Here is a 25,231-nt window from a genome sequence, read left to right on the forward strand (position 1 = left end):
AGATATTATATTGCTTTAGTGATCAAAATTTTTTTTCATCCGGTTCCGTTTTTAAAAATCATGACTATTTCAATAATAAAAAAAAGAAATAATACAAAAGGATTCAGCATTCACTTTAAAAAGTTGCCGGACATTATAAACATTAAAAGTTGAATGTGGTCAATAAGTGCCAGAATTAAAAATGTTGTCCGGGATTACAATTGTACGTAGACCGTACATTTTATTGAACGTGGTCAAGTCATTGATAATTATAAAATAAATAGTAATAATCCAAAAGAATATATCCAGTTATAATTATAAATGTGTATTCACATAAAATATTGATATAAAATGATATTTGATATTATCATATCAGCATTATATCGGTATTATATAAAATAATTCAATGAAATGAATTTGCCAATAAATTATTCATTGTAATATTCCTATACATGATAGCAATTATTATTATGTAGCATCAATGTGTAACAAAACCTTTATTTAGATAATAGTATATAATATGATAATAAATATTATACCGCAGATAGAAACTTAATCTGCAGATATGTTTTATGTATTCTTAAAAGTCATCGTTTGATTTACATAATATGTGTATAGTCATTTTTTAGATTGAAAAAGCATTCAATATACATATATTAAAGAGAACCTTCTTCTGTAGAAATGGAACGTAAACATATTAGGAAAATTAGGCAAAAGCAGGACTTCTGTGACCTATAATTATTAGAATATTGTTTTAATATTATGTATATATGTTACGCCAAATGTGCGAAATTGACTATTACATGAAATGGGCTAAATTTTGGCTAATTCATGTAATAGTCAAGCATGTTCCCTTATTCATGAATTAGGTAAATTTTCTGCCGAGTACATGAATTCACCAGGGCATGGAATTCTTATCAACATAACAGTAGAAAAAGTAAATTTAATACGGATGGTTTTATTAGTTATAATTGGATATACTATAATATTATTAGGTTAGGTTGGGTTAGGTTAGGTTAGCTTAGGTTAGGTTTTGAAATTCTGAATTAATCAACTGAATGTCCATTTTGAGGTTAGCTAACAAGTGTCAACAAACTATCAAAAACATACAATCGACCATCGCACGATCGATACCCAAGCACGAATCAAATCGCGAAAATACCTTTTAATACAATTCATCCGTTATCAATATCATATTATAGTTCTAGTTTTTTGCGCATAGTAAATGGATATGAACGTCATTGTAGTTATTGATTGGTATATTTTTATATTATAATCAATAACATTTGACACATTTGGTTAGTTTGATTAGTTGCAAAAAACACCACCGGAGCGCGACCACCTATTTTGACCATAGATAATAATATACGTACATTTTGACCAATCCACGAGCATTTCACACATTTAGTTTAGTTGCAAAAAATACCACAGTAGCGCTAATATCTAATTTGTCCAATGCATGAAGAAGGCAGAAAAATTACTGCCGAATTCATGCACTCACCAGATATTTTGTCTATTTCATGAATAAGGCAAGGGCTTGCATTTTTCATGATTTAGGCAAAATTTAGCCCATTTCATGTAATAGTCAATTTCGCACATTTGGCGTAACATATACAACAATGGCACTTAGGTCATATTGGAAGTTGTTTCATTATGTCATATTGGGCAACCACAAAAGGCTTGTTCTTGAAGAACATTCAACAACAATGATTCGGTAGCCAAAACAGTAGAGAGAATAAAATATAATAAAATTATTTTAAGTATTATGCCTCCTTCATATGAATAATAGTTTAATTTTGTTCATTTTATTACGGTTATATTATGGTTTTCAGCTGTATTATTTATTTATTGGTTGTGAAATAATAAATAATTATATCTCGTAAAAAGCATGTTAATAAGAATTATGATTTCATCTAGACATTTTTTTTATTTTGTGAAAATCTATCATTTTTTAGTTTTCTAGCAGCTTATTATCTTATCCTATCTCGCATATTTTTGAGTTGGCAGCATTGTGAAAACTTCAAAACTCTCCAAAATCACAAAAAAAAATATTTGAATATCTGACGATTTACAGTTTATAATTTTAATTCAAAAGATTTACAATTTCTCAGTAATATCGAAATATAAACTTAGACGCCTCATATTATATCTACGTATATAATGTTTTCATTTTTATTATACATGGTAGAAACTCCCGCTATGTTTTTGGCAAAATTCGTAATCGTTGAAAGCATAAAAATTGGAAAATACTTTCAAATTTCGTAAATTCTTGAAAAAGTTAGTGGCACGGAAAAAAACACCATGGGCCACTTATGCCTCTCGGGGCACCCTGTGGTTATTACTGATATATAGGATATAAAACGGTGTGGGATTTTTTTTTTGCTAAATTCAGACAATAATATCTAACTTAATGCTGGAAACGTCAGAACGCGATATTGTTGACTAATTTAACATCCCTAACAGCAAATTTTGTCGTCCAAAATCCATAAATAAAGAGCTCTCAGTGGGTACAAATTTCCATCGGCGATAATGATAATTAAACCCAGGCAAATCCCTGCGAATTATCGGAACAGAAATATTTTATGATGGCTGTTCGCAATAATTTATATGTTACGATAATTTATTAACAATTTTCCAAAATTAACCAGTTCAGCAAAAGCAAATAACATATATTTAATTTTAAAAAGTGTTTAACGGATGATAATATAGATAGGCTAATGAGGGAAAATACTTTTAAATAGCATGCTAGATGCTTTATCATACTTAACTTTCGCTTAGCGTTATAGCGCCTGTACACGTGCATGGTATTACTGTCCGCAATCGCGCTTATTTTAAACTACCATGACAATAACTGTTTACACGTAAAAGTCCAGAATGTCTCTCCAATCTCATTCTTCAAGAGTAAGCAAGACGCGAGGTTGCCATTTTGTATTATCTACTATCTGATAGGTCGTATTGAAAATCGGTTAAGCTCGTTAACGTAAGTTCGTTTTTTTACCGGCATGTTCGCCCCATCGTTCTACTGCGCAGGGGCAGATCGAAAATAATCTTACTTGCGCGCTTAAATTTGGAACCTTCCAAACTTGTTTGATTCATGCACGCAATCTTGCCAACTGCAGGATTATACATGTTTCCCCATACGTTTTCTTACTGTGCACAGTGAATCTATGCACGTGTAAACGGGGTATTATGCTTTGAAATTATCCATTCGATGAGTGGCGAGACCACTAGTAGGGGGCTGACAGGGCTCTAGCCTGGCGGCTTGGGCTTAGAGATGCCCGGCATGGTGGGTCGACCAGTTAAGTGTGATAAGCACACCACAAATTTTCCCTATTAAAAATATACTTTTATACTATTATACTTAGGATATGGCGCCATTATACTTTATGATTATCAACATTTCAAAATATGTGGCTGTAAGGCGGCTTTCATGGTGCAGTGCGTAAAGCGCTGGCCTTCCACCCAAGAGAGTTCTGGGTTCGATTCCTGGTGAGGACACAATATTTATATGTTTTTCTCAAAGCTTGAGTGTTTGTCATTGTTCAAAATTATTAACAACCACCTTGCATGAAAAAGCAAGGGCAGGGTTATTAATAGTTCTAAAAAAATGTCGCTTTGTGATGCAATTTGATGTGACGTGATATTATGATTGATATACAGTACACACATCCACATCCAACAACTACTATAAACCGCCGTTATTTTTACTGATTGAAAACAAAAAATCAAGCTGTATAATCCGCCGGTAAGCGTATGTCAAATTCAGTAGTCCGCCGCGTGCCAATATTATGACTTACGACTCTTATGAGCTGTCCGCCGTCTAGCCCAGTTCCGTTAACCATTAAATTTTATATTATCGTTTTCTTTCAGTTAGTCCCATAGGATAGGTTAGTCCACTGTGTATTCTAGCAACTGACGCATCTTTCTATTCGTTTCTTCTGCCACGTTCTTTGTTTGAATAAGTTAACAAATTGAGTCTTCTCGAAAGCGTAAACATGACACATTAACTTTAAAATAAAATTTGAAAATTTTACGAAAGATAGATAGCGGGGTTTCATTTACTGACATTGCTAAAATGTGCAATATTGGTTGGCCGCTCACGGCTTAATACATATAGGAATAAGCTTAGGTTATTTAATTATGTATAATTTAATAAATTCTTACTTGATTTTGATTATAAAGAAAACAATTACATAGTTGCTAGTACAAATTTCTCAATAAAAACTATTTTTACAAAATATGTACATACCTGTTTTTATTTTTACCATATTATTTTGTATGTATGCACTATGTTTTCACTAATTGGACACTTGTATGGTTTTTGGGGTGGCGAATTACTGAAAGTGTACTGTAATTACATGATAATTCACGTGTAGAAGTTTATTTCATAATTATTTCCTGACTAATTTTTATTTTCTTATTTTTTTTTTATTTATTAAGGAAACAAACAGTTACATATTGATTACAACAATTTAAAATATATTAATGAAAAGTTATTGCAACCAGCAAAGTTTCCATGCATAAATTATATAATAAAATGGCTATTTACCCGATATGTCGAAGAGTCGCATGTTACTTGGCTACCAAAAATGGGGATCGCGATTAGTGGTTTATAAAATGGTGGCAAGTGCCGACAACTTAATAATTCAAGTCGATTTATTTAAAAATACAAAAATTCATTTTCATTCATTCGGAATTCTGGGGTTCCGCGTAATACTATTTGGAGAACACTACTATTGAGCATCACACCGCTCTTAACCTCAGCGACATGTAGAAGGCCCGCCAAACATCCTGGCCTGGGGGCCCGCTTCAGGATGTGTGGGCCATGCGTGGAATTGAGATATGCAAGTGACTGCTGTCAAAACAGTAGTGTACAGCAGACGGATTTAATGTTGAGCGTAATGTTGTATATTAATCAGAATTTAGTATCCAATTAACAAAGTACAATACTCCTGTCTTCATTATTCTGACAGACGCGCGCTTCTCAAGACGTCTGATACTATTTTTAATGGTGCCACTTATGTTAATTCAATGGCAGCATCTCCACATTTAGCCTTTAGAATAAGATAACACATTGCCAATTGGAACTCGTCATGTTGCACCGCGGCCTGTTTACTAATGGCCTAGTTGTGACGGTATTATTAATTATTATATAAATACTTTAATTTAAATACTATCCATATACTTTTATACAATAAATTATTTTCGACCTATATAATATATTACAAATAGCTTTACGCTTCTGATCATTGGTAATGATAATAAGCCATAAAACTGTCGGATGAATAAAATTGATCGTTATGCTTTTATGTTTAAGTAAATGTGTATACCAGTGGCGAAGGGTGGAGGTAGGCTGTTAAGATCTGACATAAATAGTCCACAATAAACTAGTCATTTATTTGTATTTGTTTTTATTGAACTATGACTTATATTTTAAAGGTGGTGCTGTTTAGTTTTTAAAAATCAATTAGACCTTGCTTAAACGAAACCATAATGGTTTTGGTATGTTATGGGCGATTGGACAAAATAGTGCACACTTTTAAATTCATACTTATTTATTTTCGTTGAATTAAGAATACATATTACGCATGTTGTTGGTTACCTTTTTTAAAATTCATAAAAGCCTGCCAAAAAAAACATAGTGGATAAAAATATTAGTCTATTTATAAAATATCCAACATTATGTATGATTTATTGGCATCATTTTACATATTTTACAGATAGACGATTATTTTTTGAGTATTATCTATAATGGCTTGGTTTTCGCAGTGTTTAATTAATCAATTGATCTGTGAATTGTACACTTCAATGAAAAAAAATAGGTACATATTATGACTGACAAAGCTTATTGTGAATTATTTATGTCGGATTTTAACAGCCTACCTCCGCCCTTCGCCACTGGTGTATACTTAGTTTGAAGAAAATCTTAATTCCTGGCTCGAGCGAAATGATAAAAAGCCAATTTGTCAAAAACTCTTTTAAGATCCCGAATAGAAATTTTTTAAATTATGAAAATATAATGTTTATTTTTTATCAAGTGATGGATGATGAAATTGCGTTGTTTCTGTCGAACAAGAATTTTTTGTCCACGTGTTAAAACTGTGAACTAACAATCCTCTTCAGTAAAGCCAATCGCACTTCAAATGAGGAACGCAACCAAATTTATCATTTCAATTTACACTCCCATACTGTATGGATTTACCAATTTACGTAATTTGAAGCTTTTTATAATAAAAATATCTCTAAAATGATCAGGAGTGATGTTAGAATTATTATTAGTAAATTGTAAGTTTATTTCGAAGAAGGAAAAGAATCGCAACTAAAAAAAAAGAGCCAATACATTATTTAAAAACGCCTCTAATACGCGTTGTTTCCACGACAGGTACGTAACTGATAAATCTTCTATTATACAACTACTGCGACTTCCTGTTATAGCCGATTTTTTGTTGTCGGACAGTATAGTAATATATTATAAACATATTGTATATTTTTTCTGAAAATGCATGGAAAGATTTAGGGCTCCTTTCATTTGTTATTCTGACGAAGGTTGGAAGCTTTCCTATTTAAATATTAATTGTCTATTAAACTTTTTTATTGCCTTAAAGCTTTGTTAGTAATATAATGTAAATTTTGTTGCATAAGTGTGCTATATAATTTATTATATTAGGTATCCACAGTAAAACCTTGAATACGTAATGATAGAATATGGTACTTATAAAAATATTTGCAGTAAAACTTACCGAAGAAATCAACTTGAACAATTTTAATGGCGTGTACTTGAGTCGAAAGTCTTACTAACAAGTTCTAGTCTTTGATTGGCGTTTTGTTTTCAGGTGTTTTTGTAATTTGAAAAACTAAAGTTATTTTTGCCTGAATAAAGTGACTAAGGAGTTTGGTTATTTCATAGGTACCTAACACTTATTAAAAGCCGCCAATAATCCAATAAAAACATCGATATCCGATAACTGACACAGAAATAAGAACATTATAAATATTGCCATATCGTTTCTCTTCATAATAGACTGGATCTTTTTTTTACTACTATTGATAGTTTGTTTAAAAAATATACCTATATTCTTTTAAATACTACAACAGGCCATGGGCCCCAATGACACTAGTGTAGTAGTTGGTAATCCAAGTGAAAAAAAAACCTCGGCTTTCAGAGAACCAGATATATATTGTGGTCTCACCGGAATCGAACCTGGCGCTCCCGAGGCACTAGACTACGAGGGCCTATACTCAAGCCAATGAGTCCATACATTCGCATATTGAGTGAAACGACAACATAGTATACCAGTGGCGAGGGGTGGAGGTAGGCTGTTAAGATTTAACATAAATAGTGCACACTAAACATTGTCAGTCATACTTATTAGTTTTCATTGAACTGATAATACAATTTTCAGATGGTGTTGGTTATCTTTTTTTTTAAATTTAATTAAAGTTCTGCCAAGACCAAACTATAATATAGTTTACGTATGAAATGGGCGATCCGACAAAAATGTGCACACTTTTTCAATCATACTTGTTTGTTTTCGTTGAATTAAGAATACATACTTATTACAGCGGGTCTATTCTATACAAAAGGCTGCTTTCGTCCGCTGAAACCGCTAACTAGGGTATGTTTGTATCAAATTATTAACACATATTGTAACAATTATAATTAGCCGGTATTAATTGTTGCAATAAATGATATATTTTAACAGCATGTCCCCTGCCTGTGCAAAAATTTAGAGCATGAGCGATAGAGAGAGAGCGAGAGAGAGACAGTTTCGACTGATTAACTGATTACAATACATTTACAATTATAATATTTCAATATAAAATGTATGTAACAAATACTAACACATTATCACGTTAGCACTTTAGCGGTTGTTAGTCGTCTTTTGTATAGAATAGACCCGCAGATGGTGATTGTTAGTTTTGTAAAATTCATTAAGGTCTGCCTAAACCAAACCACAATCGATACACAATATTCTTTTTTGACTATATATACCTACTATGGCTTGGATTCGGCAGGGTTTAATTGAATTTTAAAAACTAACAAACACTATCTACACATTGTAGTCTTAGTTTAATGAAAATAAATACATTTTACTGATAAAGTTTAGTGTGCACTATTTATGTCTGATCTTAACAGCCTACTTCCACCCTTAGCACTGTATTATACCTACTACAACTACTAGGTACGTCACCCTGTCATGCCCCAGCGTTGGGGCACAGGGCATACACAAGTTCGCGCCACTTCCATCGGTCCATCGTCAACTCTCGCGCCTCCGCCATGTTAGACCTGCAGCGCGTAGGTCGTTTTTGTAGCACCTATTTATATTATTTAATTAAAATCATGGGATTCAAACCTGCATATCTATGAATATCGTGTGTTTTTACTGAAATCGAGGGAATACTTTTATACTATATTTTTTTGTATGTCCAATAGAAATTTGTTTCTGATAATTATACTACATTTATAATATCGTCTCTATACGCCTTCAATTTTTAATTGATTCGAATTTTTAAATACTTACAAGAACTTTTTATATACCAACCACGTTTTTAAATTTTCTGTTGAGTCATATAAACTTTTTAAGCAATTCTATGTATTAATAATTTAGGACAAATAAGGCAATTGTCAACAAATCGTTTTTTTACTATTTGGCAACAAACAAACTAATATAGAATACTGAAATGTCATTTTGATTTCTATAGTAACGCACGTTTATATTAATAATTTAGTTGCTAGGACCACTCCCTTAGCAACCAATAATAGTGGATTGGATTACGGATTTCTTCCGAAATAACTTTTCATACAACACAGAATTAACTGAAAATGAATTCAATTCTACTTAAAGATGGCTAAAAGTATTAAAAGAATGCATTGGTTCTGATATATTCTAAAAGTTTCAAATGTATAGCTAGTCGGGAAGTTAGTTAAAAATCGATTGCAAGATTTGTACTCGATAAACAACCACTGGACAAACAAGAATACGAGCTAAGAAAAACGTGGTAAATCGATTTTCTCAAAATATACACAACCGTTAACCATTAAAACACATTGAAATATAACCAAATTGACGATTGCCAAATTGTCAACAATTCTCTCGGTTGTCAATAGAATTGTTTATCTAAATATGATGGAAATCTAAACAATATCAGTATTGTAATATTGACTGTATACGTTATATTTTATTATAAATCAACATAATCAAAAGCAAATGAAATATAAATTGTCATTTTGTATTATAATTCTAGTATTAAATATTATTATAGTGTTACCATTTCCTATTAGGTATTTACTGTGTGTGTAGTGGTAGTGAGTTGTGGTTTTATATATATATATATACATATAAAATTAAATAACTATGTAATCATTGTATTTAATAAAATATAATAATGCATATTCTAAATGTTCGCAATCAGAAATATAAAAAAGATAATAAAAGAATGCATGGAAATTAATTAAAGTACGCCCACAGTAATTATAATCATTTTATTAATCTCTAGAGTGTAAATAATATTGATTAATTATTAGTGAAGTCACCGACGAAAATCACAAATATAAATTTTGACAAGAGTTAAAAATATTTAACTTTGCGAAACTAATATCAATATTATAATTACAAGATAAAAAGAACTTTTTATATACCACGTTTTTAAATTTTCTGTTGAATCATATAAACTTGACAATTTTATGTATTAATAAATATTTTTTTTGTACTTAGTAGAAATACTGAATATAAATATAGAATACTGAAATGTCATTTTGACATTTCAGTATTCTTTTTGCTAGCTTAAACGATCAAAAAAATTTGTACTTGACATTGTACATTGACTTGTATAGAGTCCTAGCAACCAATAATGGTGTTGAAATAACTTTTCATACAAAACCGAATTAACTGAAAATGAATTCAATTCTACTTAAAGATGGCTAAAAGTATTAAAAATGCATTGGCATCGTGTTCTGATATGTTCATTTTCAAATGTCTAGCTAGTCGGAAAGTTAGTTAAAAATCAGTTGCAAGATTTGTACCGGACAAATAAGAATACGAGCTAAGAAAAACGTTGTAATAATTAGACAAGTACATATACATTATTAGTCTTCTTCTTCTTTCACCCTGTCACGCCCCAGCATTGTGGCATAGGGCAAGCACAAGTTCCTCGGTCAATCGCCAACTCTCGCGCCTCCGACCATGGCAAGGCTGCAAAGCGTAGATCGCTTTTGTAGCACCCCAGCAGAGTGAGGAAGGGCCGTAACCCAAGGCTGTGCCACAAGACAAAACGTCGCACTCTCTGACTTCATCCGGAACAGATGTCCCAGCCATGTGAAGTGTCTTTTCATAATTACCTCAATCACAGAGGGTTGCCGTATCCGCTCACGAGCTCGAGTGTTTGTAACGCGGTCGTACCGATGTCCCCTAAACCGGCTCTCACATCAAAACTCGTCTCGCCTGCAATGTGTCGAATACGTCGATGTGACATCATCGTTCTTTACAAATCACACGTTGTCAAATAATGGAGCTCCGCAGATTGGTTGAATGCGCCTGTTTAGTTTGAAAAAAACATCTGCTGTTGCAATCGACAAGTCGCATGTTTCTCGGGCTGCGATCGTAGACGCCAGTACGCATAAAAACACCTAGTAATTGGTCATTCCTAAACCGGCTCGCCGGTCGCCGCATTCAAATATCCATACGTTTAGAAGATTACGTGCGACTGTCGCTATGTAGATGTGCGCGGTATTCATATGCGACACCGGATCGACGTTCTAAAAGGTTTGATTTATGGCTGTGCGGCAGACGGGCGAGTTTAGATGTGAGAGCCGGCTAAGATTCGGCGGAGACCAGTGACGTCCCGTGAGGATAGGCAGATTGAGCGTCGCTTGAAGGCGGCAGTTACTCGATGGGCGGCAAATCGAGGAAAATCATTTGGAATATATAGAAATAGGTACATAAACTTAATAATAATGAAAATGTATTTCCATTAAAAAAATCTCGATATCTTGTTTACTTTTGTTGCCCTTCAACGTCCTTGGTGACCAGAAACCAGAGACCACACTTGCAGATTTGCGACTAGTCTGATATTTTGTTGGTAATGTATCCATACAACACATTTCTTAGATATTGGATTCATGAAAGGATGATAAAAATAAATTATAAAAAAATGAGGCGATATTTTACCTAGGGACGTCACTGGTGGTGACATCGATTCTCAAGGCTCAAAAGCTGAGACCTTTGAAGCTTAGTAAGATGCCACGTCTCGCAGCCATACAGGAGCACAAGTAGGACGCACGCATTGAACAAACAATATTTTTGGTCCTCACATAATACAACCTTGACCTAATACTTGAAAATGATACAATATATAGGTGCGTATAATAATGAAGGATTTTTCGATTTTTAAAGTATACATATAATTTATTTTACACCGCATGAGTTGTATCACGCAAAAATGCTTTTGCGAATTTTGCGAAGGTAGGTAGATATATTTAAAAAAAAATCCCCAAACAAGCTGGTTGCTTGGAGGGAACCGGCTCGTCATTGCTCGGGTATAATAGACGGAACAGGCGAACGTTGATGCGAAAGTATTCCAACGTTTACGAGCCGAGTCGACTAACCATTTTTGATCAGCCAACATCACACATAGGTAACTACGTTTAAATGTAAAATTATTTCTAACACTAAACATCCACTGTTTTTATTAAACCATTTTTTTTTATTCAAATGAATAATTTACAAGATTTTGAGAATGTAAAATTCCATATGTTGAACATACATAACTTGAATTTTGTGAATTATTCATTTGAATAAAAAAAAAGGTTTATTAAAAATTGTTAAGTTCAAGTTCAAGTTGTTTGTGTAGATGTTATAACTAAAAATATTTGGCGAGAGCCGGGCGTCGGTTAGTAATTAAGGTAATTAATATTCCTTGATTTAATACACAAATAATTACAAGATAAAAATAACTTTTTATGTACCACGTTTTTAAATTTTCTGTTGAATCATACAAACTTGACAATTCTATCTATTAATAAAAACTTTTTATTGTACTTCATAGAAATACTGAATAAATAGAGAATACTGAAATGTCATTTTGACATTTCATATTGATTTCCATAGTAACGTATATATTAATAATTTAGTTTGAATTCGAACCACCGATTGTTCGGTTATCAGCCGAACGCACTACCTTTACGCCACAGTATGATATTACAATCGTGACGATTATACAGTATAATATTATAGTTTAGAATTTTTCCGTTGCCTAGGCAGCGAATTTATTATTGTCGGCTATTCGCAATTTCTTATGTGAACAAACTATTAAACGTCATAGTGGAAGTTGTTACTTTAAAAATAAAAACAACGATAAATAATTATGTAATTTAGTAATATACGTGTATAGAAATAAATCAACGGCGTTCCAATAAGCGGTCCTTTTTCTTGAGTGTGTAATTTAACAAGCTAATTAAGAGCTAGTCGAAGAATCTAGTTTATCACAAGTTTTGTGTTTGTTTTGTTACGCCAAAGAAGTATGACTTCTAATGCGTGTGCATTAGTAGGTACACACACCGATTTTTTTATTCACCGAAGATTTTAGAATGAAACATACATAATTTGAAAATGCCTCAGAGAAATATAATCACTCCCACCACTACGAATCCCACTGGGGTTGGTTCTCTGATGTGTTATCAAATTATATGAAATATGAGATTTCATAATATCTCGCTGATTTTAAATACCTATTCCTAAAAATTCAACATATGAAATTTGACACTACCGGAAATTAAATCCACGACCTTCTGCACATTATATAAATGCAAAATCAATAATAAATAGACTCGCTGTCGTCGCTTCGTCACGGATGCTACTACAACGCGGGTTTAAATTAAAGTTTAAAATTTTAATACGACTTACTATTTGCTTATATACCCTAAATCAGGGATGACGAACCTATGGCACGTGAGCTACTAGTGGCACGCGAGTCGATTTTGCATGGCATGCCAATCTTTTATTTTAAAGAGAAAAAAATTACATTAAAAAAATACAAAAGAGTTTTATAAATAAATTTAAAAATAATAAAGAGATAGCCATGCGTGCGTATTTTCTTCGGTCTTTAAAATAATTTTTAGGAAGAATATTTACCTATCGATGCACAAACCGAAACAACGAAATGCGTAAATGACATGTCGCATTGTATAAAAAATATCAAGCAAATACTAAAAATTTCAATAATAAACATTAGGTACGTTTGTAAAATTAATGTACATATTATATAATTTTATGGTAGGTTGGTCCTTAGGCTTTATGCGTCACACATAATATTATCGCACTGACCTCATCAGGCGGAGGGAGAAGCCGTCTCGTGAACTGATTTTGATCGATTTACAACGCTTGAGACCAATCAGGCAATTTAAATGAAAATATTTAATCAACAAACCTGATGAAATTTATCGACAGTCGTTTAAATACAAACAGCTGATTGCTATTTTGCCTCAAACATTATCGCTAAAAATGAAAGAATATTATTATAAAGGAAGCGTAGTTAAAATGCTTCCACGATCTCTTTGAACATGAAAAAAATATTCAAAGAAGACAAGATAATATAAAAAAATAGAAACACGGCGAAAGATAGAATCTCAAGAACTCAATTGTAGTTTTCCATATTTTTTAACAGAATTCTTAAAACTATATTTTTTTTCATTATTTCCCTATGAAAAACTGCTCGGCACGTTAGACAGTCGAAACATAATATTTGGGAAATTTTGGCACGCGTACGTAAAAAAGTTCGCCATCCCTACCCTAAATAGTATCGTCGCTGTAGGATTGGTTTGTCGAATAGACCAAATGTTCAGGAGACGAAAAACAAATTTCATAATCCTATATTATTATTTAAATACATGGAGATATTTAAATTGTTATTTTTACAGTATATGCTTGATGTATTCATTACCATTACAAAGTAATTTAAAGAAAAGGATGGTTCTAGTCCATTTAGATACAAAAAAACATTCTGGATTAAAGGGTCGATTTCGACAAAAACGGATATTCGACAAACCAATCCTATAGCGACGGTATATAATTTGGTCGAGTCTTAAATCCAAATTATATCTAATGTAATTTAATGAAAAGGTTATCGGATATATTATTCAAATATAACAGGTCCTACTCAGTGTTACCAACTGTGGTTGACAAAAACATGCCAGATGGGGTATGAACACAAGCTATTTGGCAGGAAAAAAACCCTAGATTATGTGAAAATAAAATTGCAAGTAAATTTACTTGCAATTTCTACTAAGACCGGAGTCGAACGATACTTTTGATTTCCCGTATCGAAAAAAAGTGCAAACATCGAAAAAATGTCGATACGCGTAAAAACCACACATTTTAACAGAAATATATTTAAAAATTAACAAAAAATACCTATATAGTGGAAATAGCGTTTCATGTTTGAAGACGAAAACTTATTTCTTGTTGAACAGACATATAGAATTAAACAACATACCTTGTAGATAAATAATTGTTAAATTATTATTTTATATACGCGGAGGAAATTCGGAGTAATATACAAAAACATGATGCATGAAATCGTTTCATCGTGTTGTATTTCTCAATAAAATAGGTACCAACCTCCTGTATTAAGTATCTAATAGTCAGAAATTTGATGCGCGTGAAAATACATAAATTAAATATCTAGCGTTTAAAGCTGTTGGAGACTCCAAAAAACGTTAGTAAAAACGCCACAAGCCAGATGCAAGAAAAATGCTAAATTGACATCGCTGGTCCTACCGAAGAGAGACACATTCATGATGAATCATTAAAACTTATTGAAAAGAACAAAAATACTTTATGACAATATGAGAATGGGGATATATTCATACCGTGTTGAACAATATAATCCATATTATGCACAATATATTACACACGCTCATACCGTTTTTATGGGGTAGGCTTGTTTAGAATTTAGAGATAAGTTGTAAGGGTGATAATGAAGTTACACTTCTTTGGCGTAACAAACAAAAAAACTCATCTTTGCCATACAGCGGTTATAATCGATTCAGAAGTGCCCACGATGAATTATTAAAAAATCAAATTTTATTGGCATCTTATTATGATTATATTCATTTCGGTCTCGATGATATTTTATCGATATAGGTACCGTCAGCAGTAATATTATGTATGCGAATAAATAATATTACTGCAGAATGTACCTACTTTGGAAGAAAAAATCTCAAAACCTGTGTTTGAAAAATTTAGCAAACCACTATTTCGACCATGTCGTTAACAATAATAATTTATTACAAATCAAAAGTAAAACATAGCCTATTTATAGGTTTAACTGAAACGTGATATTGGCTTTTGTGATGAAACGTAATAATTATTATTGTCTTAAATTATAATAAACCGCTAATAAATAAACTGACATGCGATATGCGACAGATATTATCATAAACTGTAAAAATATGTATTTTTGTGTATGAAGTGTCTAAATGTTGTAAATTTTTAATATACCATTGTTTGAATTACTTACCAACTCAACATTCAGAAAATATATATAACATAAATAATACTTACATAAATATAGCCTCAAATCTTAATGGATAATCATCTCCTATATATTATTATCCTACAGTTTTGCCCGTTTTTGCGAGCGATTGTGTGCCTTATTCGTTATGTCCGATGGGTTCAAACGTCAAACACACTAATTAAATGTTCTTAAATCAAAACGGTCGAATAGAGTGTGAAAGAAAGGGTTTTCCGAATTTAAGTTATCTTGCGATATAATATTGATGTTTCTCTAAAGCTTTCCGGCACGAACGTCACTTTATTGACAATATGGGAATTTATTTTTTCACAATGTTTGCAACACTCAAACCAACTAAACAAAGATAGCCGCTTTAAATTTAAGATGCGTTTTAACCGATATATACAATCAATTTTCACAAACTAATCATAATAAGATTAACCGATAAACATATTAGAACTGATTTATTTAAATTTTTATGAATTAAGTTCTTTGTTTAAGTTAAGTTTCTACACCTCTGACGGAAAGGAAGTCTTTTGACACTGCGCGTATTTATCACGCTATGTATACTAAACTACGGTATTTCAATTGACTCACCACATATTTATTTATCAGATGCATTCGAGTGACTATAATTTGAAGTGAGCACAATTTTATAAAACTTAACACAGTCACAAAAAAAACACTTTTAAAAACTAGGTACCATTCGTCGTTTGTTGTTTATGTAAAAAACGACAGGTGATATTATTCACTTCTCATAATGATTTAAAAATGCACAGCACTATATAATAACTCACATTTATAACAAGTACCCATAGATAACTATAAGTATTCAAATAAATAATAACATTTATACGAATTCCGATTAAAACTGATCATTTCATTGAAACGCGGGCGCACGAAATATTGGCGTTTTAACATTACCAAGGAATAATATTTCAAAATGTAATGTCACTTTTTTTTTTGTACGGCTGTTGAATGAATTTTTTTTTGAACCAATGAAACTTATATACATTTAATTAGCTCATTGTATAACCCAAAAATATTTGAAAGGTATCAACCAGTGTTGCCAACTAAAATTTTCAAAGTTCAGTAGATTTTTTGATTTTTTCTTCAAAATATCAGTAGATTGAAAAAAATGTATAAAATTCAACGATTGTGTTTGGTGAAAGCGTGCATATTGACATAATCTTACAAGTGTCTTTTAAAAAATCATGTAAAAAGTGACTTTTGTTCATCACAAATATCATAATTTCTTCTTTTCCTGACAAAAATTTTAGTAGATCTAATGAAATTCCAGTAGACATGGCAACACTGACTATGAGATCAACCCAGTGTTGCCAAGTCAAAATTTAAAAAATCAGTAGATAGACATGGTAACACTGACTATGCGATCAACCCAGCAGTGTTGCCATGTCTACTGAAATTTCAGTAGATCAACTGATATTTTTTGCCAATATACTGAATTTTTGATTTTTTTTCAAAATTCAAGAAATCTACTGATATTTGTGTTTCTCCGTAATTGTAAATTAACTGATGATTCTTTTAATAATAAACTTGAAATGACTTACGCATGACCTTATTTGATGTTATACACTTCTAAATTGACATAAAAAGCATTGTAACTCTACCCAAGAGCGCCATTTTACCCATTAATATCATCATTGCTTACAGTAAATTAATATTATTAGTTATTGTTATTCTTATTATTTTTAAATCATATCTAATAAACCACATTTTTCAAAATTCACTGATATTTTATGAAATCTACTGAATTTTTTGTCAAAATCTACTGAAATTTAAAATTTTGAATTGGCAACACAGATTTTGAAAAATGTGGTTTATTAGAGGTTCGTTTCTTTCAACATGAACGAAACAAATCAAATTAAACCATAGACAATATACATACAAATTGTAGTTGACCGGAAATGGTTTGAGATTTGACGTTTGGTTCAGTGTATCATTGAAAATCAAACCGTTCTCGGACCATCAGAAATGGTTTGACATGAAACGTCAAACCAATTCGGACGATCCATAGACTAATGGCATTCTGTCAAAGTGTTGATAAGCATTATTCGGCATTTATATATCGTGAGGTGTTCATATTAATATGTTAGATATTTACACAATAGGAGTTCACTTGAATTATATGTATTATAGATTAATAATCAATACCTATTATTCATAAGTAACCATACGCGAACAAGACGCCGCTTTTGGTGTTATTATCTCAAAATCCAGCACTATTTTCTATGCAAGTTCGATTTAATATCATTACTATAATTATTATGTCAGACAAAGAATTTATTTTCATTTTATTTATATTTTGTAACGGAGATTCTAAACTACAAACTGTGTTAAATCAACCCGGAATGATCTTTATATTACCTAACGAATTTAATATGTTTGATTGTCGTCTAAGTCACAATATCATACTGTCGACATGAACAAGTGGTCCATAATTATGAAAAGCTCTAATCAAAAGTAATTTTTAAAAACTCGTCATACCTATAAATCTTATAAATTAACTAAATGGCTACCTATTTATGAAGCATTCTTTATATTTTGTATATTTAAAATGAATGAATACGACAGTTTGTTAAATTTGTATTATTGTAGACCACGATAGCAGGTTAGAATTTCATAACAAGTTGACGTTTCAAATATGTTTCTGTTTTAGAGACTAATATATTATGAATTAATTTTAAGTACTGGCAACACTAATTAGTTGTCAGAAAAGCGTTTCCGTGGACATTCTACCAAACGGTTCCAAATCAAATAAATCCAACGGTGCCATTTGATTCGTTCAGTTCAGGTTCAATGATACGAACTTTAGATATGATTTAAAACTAATAAGAATAACAATAACTAATAATATTAATTTATTGTAAGCAATGATGATATTAATGGGTGAAATGGCGCTCTTGGGTAGAGTTACTTGCTTTTTATGTCAATTTAGAAGTGTATAACATCAAAAAAGGTCATGCGTAAATCATTCCAAGTTTATTATTAAAAGAATCATCAGTTAATTTACAATTATGGAGAAACACAAATATCAGTAGATTTCTTGAATTTCGAAAAAAAATATCAGTTGATCTACTGAAATTTCAGTAGACATGGCAACACTGGATCAACCATAGAATATTATTTCAAAATTTGATAATGTAACATTTTTTTTATGGCTGTTAAATGATAATTTTTTAAACCAATGAAACTTATATACATTCAATTAGCTCATATAACCCAAAAATATTTAAAAGGTATTCAACAATAATTGGTGTTATACATATTATTTAAATCATTATCAACCAGGATCAATCCACTGCTGGATAGAGGCCTCCCTAGCCTGATTCTATTCCTTTCTGTCATTTGAATTCCTGTATTTATCAAAATCGGTGATATTATATTTATCCTCATATTCATATCGTCATCATAATCATCGACCTGAACCAATCCACTGCTGGATAAAGGCCTCCCTACCCTGATTCAACTCCTTTCTGTCATTTGAATTGCTGTATTTCCACTGCTGGATGAAGGGTTCCGCAACCTGATTCTACTACTAGAAGTTAAACGAATTTGTGATACTATACCTATTTATATCATCCTTATCAACATCGACCTGAACCAATCCACTGCTGGATTAAGGCCTCCCTAGCCTGATTCTATACCTTTCTGCATTTTAATTACTGTATTTATCAAAATCGGTGATATTATATTTATCTACATATTAATATCGTCATCATCACCATTGACCTGATCCAATCCACTGCTGGATAAAGGCCTCCCTACCCATATTCTACTCCTTTCTGTCATTTGAATTGCTGTATTTATCAAAATTGGTGATATTATATTTATCTACATACTCATATCGTTATCATCATCATCATCAACTAGGATCAATCCACTGCTGCATGAAGGATTCCGCAACCTCATTCTACTATTATTAGCGAAATGTCAAACTGTCTGACGTGAATAAAAAACCCATCCCGAAGAGAAAACTATGGCGCCATCTATGCATACTTATCAATTATATTAAAATCCAACACCGCCAAGCCGTCTGCAAGACCTAGCGAGACAGACTGGCGAGAGCCAGCTGGCTCAGCTAGTAATAATAAATTGTGTTGGCGTGGCATCGGCGCGCGCAACTTCCGCCACGCGCCAAATGCGTTACATCGGCGTCACACGCCGAAAATACACTCTGATCTGTTTTCCCAAATGCGTGAAAAGAAATATAACTCTCCAAAAATATTTCTTAAAGTAAATCGATAGCCGTTCTTATTATCTAAAATATAAATAAATATTTGTATTATTATTCATAAAAATATATCTCGATTCGATGAGAATAGAGTCGGACGTATATGAAAATTATTTAGATTTACGATGTAAGGAATCGAGATTAGTGATAACATTCAGTGAAGGTAGGCAGAAACATATAGCCCAAAGAAAAGATAATCATTATTCAAGACAAGTCTAGTTATTCAGTGGAACTTAAGAGATAGAAAACGTGTATGACAATGTAATTCACACGACTTTTGGAAATAGTTAAATTGTTATATACCGTGGCCGGCAGTAATATTTTAGTTACTTAAATAAAAATAGTTTTTTGACATTATTTTAGTAATCGACTTGGAGTCAATGTGCGGTGAAAAAAATTTAAATTTATAATTTTTGCGCACGTATTGGCGCGGCGCGTCGGTCGCGATGTTTGCTTCCCGCATTGAAATCCACCGCAGCATTGCGAGCGAGAATTTTAATATTTCATCGCACGTCTACCTATATTTTCACACAGCGAAAAGAAAATCGTAGAGAATTTTTTCGTTTGATGCACCAAGCTTGGAAATATTACCATGGATTGTACTTGATACTGTACTTTGATTACTGATTATAAACATGTCATAGTGATAAAGGCTATTTATACTATATAGTATTTGATAGAACATAAATGTAATATATTTTGCAATGTACTTTGCTTTTGTATGCAATTTTTTTTTGCATGGCTTTTCCACGAGTTTCAGCGTTGCCAACTGTATTTGACAAAAATATGCCAAATAGCATAGAAAATAAACTGGATGACAGAAAAAAACTAGATTTTCTTATAATTAAAAAAAATGTCTACTACAAACTATCACTTTTAAAAATTAAATCATAATTTTGTACACTGTCTTATGCGGAGAAAAAAATATTGAAAAAGAATAAAATATTGAAAAAGAATAAATTGTTTCGCAACCAATATGTAGGTACATACCTACTTAAATAATACGACTAGAAATTAATCAGATACGAAATATCGTCTACCTACTACATTTAATTTATTGGTAAAATATTATAATTTAATTATTAATTGTTGAAAAACGTTAGATTTAAGGGTCCACATGCCCTACGTAGGTCAAAATGGAGATTTTATGGTATTTTCAGAGCATAATCCTGGACATTTTTAAGCGTTGTAGATAATCTATTTATATTATTTTGAAGCCTTATTATCCTTTATATTTATTTTAAACATCTGATGACTGCATAAAGTATTTTTATTACATAAAATAATATTCTTTTAAACCTCTCGATCAAATGTTTTAATAATAAATATATATTTAAAAATATTATAATGCTATGCCTTATATAGTTCTACTGTATATATAGGTATATGCCAACGGCGGAGGGTAGAGGTAGGCTGTTAAGATGCGCCATAAATAGTGCACACTAAACTTTGTCAGTCATAATATGTATTTGTTATCATTGAAATAAGACTACAATTAACAAATTGGTTGAATATATATAAATAACAAAGGTGTTGGTTAGTTTTTCAAATTCAATTAAACCCTGCGAAAACCAAGCCATAATAGATAATCGTCAAAATATATTCGTCTATCTATAAAATATCTAAAATTATGCAATTAAATCAAACATAAATTTGGATATTTAAAAGAAGGCATATTTTTTTTATCTATTATAATTTTAGTTTGCTTTAGGCAGGGCTTAATGAATTTAAAAAAATAACCATCAACATGTGTAATATGTTTTCTTAATCCAACGAAAACAAATAAGTATGAATGAAAAGGTTTGCAGAAATTTGTCGTATCGCCCAAAATATGCCAAAACTATTATGGTTTAGTTTGGGCTGGGTTTAATTGATTTTTAAAAACTAACCAAAACCATTTGTAAAGTGTAGCCTTAGTTCAATAAAAACAAATACGTATGAATAACAAAGTTTAATGTGCAGTGTTTATGGCGGATCTTAACAGCCTACCTCCACCCTTCGCCACATACCAAACTAGGTATCGTTTTGTGGTTTCCCTATTTTCTTGAACGCATTTATTTCAACCATTAATCATTCGATCTATCTCGTTCTATTATATTATATATACCTAATCAACTGTGTTTTCCTTTATTTACAGATATTCTGGAGTCTCACGGTGCACGACCGAGGAAAATAGCGTCGCTGATTGGCGTGGAAGGTGGCCACAGCTTAGGGAATTCACTCGGTGTCCTGCGTACTTACTACGAGCTAGGAGTCCGGTATCTCACCCTCACGCATACTTGCAATACACCGTGGTAAGGAAAACATAACAAAACTAAATAATTTGTTTTTACTTTGGTTCATTCGTCTGCTTGTTGTACGAGTCTAAGTATACATTTACAAAAATAATTACAAGATAAAAAGAACTTTTTATATACCACATTTTTCAATTTTCTGTTGAATCATATAAACTTGACAATCCTATGTATTAATAAATACTTTTTTATACTTGATAAAAATACCGAATAAATATAGAATACTAAAATGTCATTTTGACATTTCATATTGATTTCCATAGTAACGCACGTATATATTAATAATTTAGTTGCTAGGATCCCCTTAGCAACCAATAATAGTGTTTTACTTTTTACGATTTTTTTCTGAAATAACTTTCCATACAAAACAGAATTAACTGAAAATGAAATTAATTCTGCTTAAACATGGCTAGAAGTATTAGAAGAATGCATTGTCATCGTGTTCTAATATATTCTAAAAGTTTCAAATGTCTAGTTAGTCGGAAAGTTAGTTAAAGTCTTCAATCGTCCAATACAAATCTTGGACAAACAAGTAAAAATTTGTACTGGACAAACAAGAATAAGAGCTAATAAAGACGTGGTAATAACTCATGCACTTAATAATACATTAATTTAATATAATCCATTTTGCAATGCGTATTTATTTGTAGCAAATTCCCTCGTATCTGTCAAAAATTTTATTTCTTCAAAATTTTAACATAATTTTAGATTTACCAAAACAATGTGTTTTTTTACTTTAAATTGCATACAATGTGACAATACGTGACGATGATGAGTGAAGTAAGACAACACAGGATATCCTGAAAAGATTGGAGAAGGGTATATTGTGGGGTGTCTTCTCAATGTGGAATTAAATCAAAATTATTCACGTATTAGGCAAGACCACGGATTTAACAAAACACGTGCAAATATTGCCAAAATAGGTAATAAATATGTCGAAAGCATATGTCATTCGCATCTAAAAACCACAAGAAATATGACGGCTATAAACAACCCCCATTCTCCAATTGCAATCGAATAACATTTTTTTGCTTTATTTACTGAATCAATCACAATAAAAACGTTCGAGAAATGCCAAGTGTTTTAATACAAAAAATTTATTAGGTCTCCCTGACGCGGTCGAACTATGTTTTTCTTACATAACAATTGTTATTAATTAAAATAAAACAAAATAAATGTTGTACAAACTTCACTTATTTTAATATTAGTCAGGACCAGAGATTACAATACCGAATAAAAATACAAATACCGGTATTTCCTATTAAATACCGGTATTCCTGAAATATATGAAACAAACAGTATCTACCAATAAATTAATATACAAATCAAAATATCTTTAAAAATTAATATTTTATAGCAAAAAACTTTTAAAAATAGGTATAGGTAAGATATCGTAGATATGCTGATATTTACATTTACCTAGTAGTTGAAATATTGGCACTTTCTTCTTCGAATGGTCTTTTAATCAATTTATATTCTGAAGTGTTCTTCGATAATATCCCTTCACTGCATGATTTTTTTTTTGAAAAAAATTATTTTTTCTTGTGTCAAAATGTCTTGTGAATGAAGGAAAATAAATATTTTTTTCTTCTTCGAAAATTACATTAAATTTTGTATGTTACTGCGTGATGTCGCAGATTTACGACATTAGGAAATCTTACATTTCTGTATGATAAAATACAAAACCAAATGACAACAATTATAAAAAATTAATGTACACACCTTATTTGATGTGTAGATATTTCTATTCAACCAATTTCAATCTTCTGTATATTTTTTTTATTTATTTACAAAGCAGAAATGCAGAGACTATAATGAAGAAATGCTTTATTTCTTGAAATGTCCAAACAAAATCGGTAATGTAGGATGTGTATGGTAAAACAGTTTTATAGGCATCGAAAGGATATTATTTGATAATTTACACAGATGGCATTGGCTATATCGAAATAGTTTGACATGTCGCAAATTTGCGACACTATGCAGTAATGGGATATGTATGTGACCCACTGGTAATTTCACTTTTGTTATTAGTTTATTGCATTTTTTACACTTAGCAATATCTTTACGTTAATCCCGTTGGAAGTAAAACCAAACACAATGTTGCCCACTTTTTTGTTCAATAAAATTATATTTCTCCTTTATTATATAATATATAAGTACTACTCTTTAGTAGATAAATAAAATAAAATTGGGCAAAGACATCATGAAATATTTGCTAATAGGGCTGAGGTTACTAATGATTATACAAACGAATTGTATTTTACCGCGATTCCAGATACCTACATATAAAAATATACCTGACACTTCTAAAACCCGCGAGCGACAGGCGTAACATTAGGATAAATTTAAAATTAAGGAAGTACCTAAATCTGCACGTGCCATTGTTGTTCACCAGTTCATCAAGGATATCGCATTGAAAAAAAAGTAAACTAAACATTGCGCAAGCTGACAAACTACAGTCCTGTTAAACCTTTTATGTCGATTAATACAGTTTGTTTCAACTTTAAATAGCGAATATATAGGTATTGTCCGATTTTTATTACCGGTATTTCGGTTTTCAAATATATTGGGATACCGGTTTTAAAATACCGGTATTGCATTCTCTTAGTTTTGTCTGTTTTAAAAGAAATTGTCAACTGGTAAAGTACAGATATTTATAATAACAATTTAAAAAAATATATTATATCACAAATTCAAGATAATTGTATATTTTATTTGATAATGTAATAACCGGAAATTAAAGTCAAAACTTTACTTATAAAATACGTTGTGGAATGATGGTTTCAAATCAGTAAGAATACAGCGGAAAACACAATTTGAAAATAGCCGATACACTGAATTATTTGTTAGGTTAACCTAACCAAACCTAACCAAACCTAACCTAAACTAACCCAAACTAACAAATAATCCAGGATATCGGGTATTTTCAAAATGTGTTTTCCGCTGTATTCCTCATAACCGAACTGTACCCATTTTTTAATTATTATAATATTATTTTGTGGCTAAGTAGTACAAATTAATGACATTTTTATATCAGGGCCTCTCACTGACCTAAAAACCATCGGCTGTTTAGCAAAACTCGTTTTTAGTACTACTTTGTTCACTATATGGTTGCTATATTATTCATAAATGGATAAAAATATGAATTGTAATATTACTCATTAAATTGGCTGTATACGATAATAATTATTCA

At 31.4% G+C, this 25,231-nt stretch overlaps 1 protein-coding gene across 1 annotated transcript in view; it reads left to right on the forward strand.

Annotated features, from left to right (window-relative positions):
- LOC147079981 (dipeptidase 1-like) overlaps positions 1 to 25,231 on the forward strand; it is a 362,545-nt gene that overhangs the window by 161,532 nt on the left and 175,782 nt on the right. The window contains exon 4 of the mRNA XM_085953516.1: positions 21,882 to 22,038. Within this exon, the coding sequence (XP_085809642.1) occupies positions 21,882 to 22,038 (157 nt within the window). The remainder of the gene's footprint in view (positions 1 to 21,881; positions 22,039 to 25,231) is intronic.

Source organism: Rhyacophila brunnea, unplaced genomic scaffold (assembly GCF_057557595.1).
Source record: "Rhyacophila brunnea isolate RB1 unplaced genomic scaffold, BYU_Rbru_1.0 scaffold_1, whole genome shotgun sequence".
NCBI lineage: Eukaryota > Metazoa > Arthropoda > Insecta > Trichoptera > Rhyacophilidae > Rhyacophila > Rhyacophila brunnea.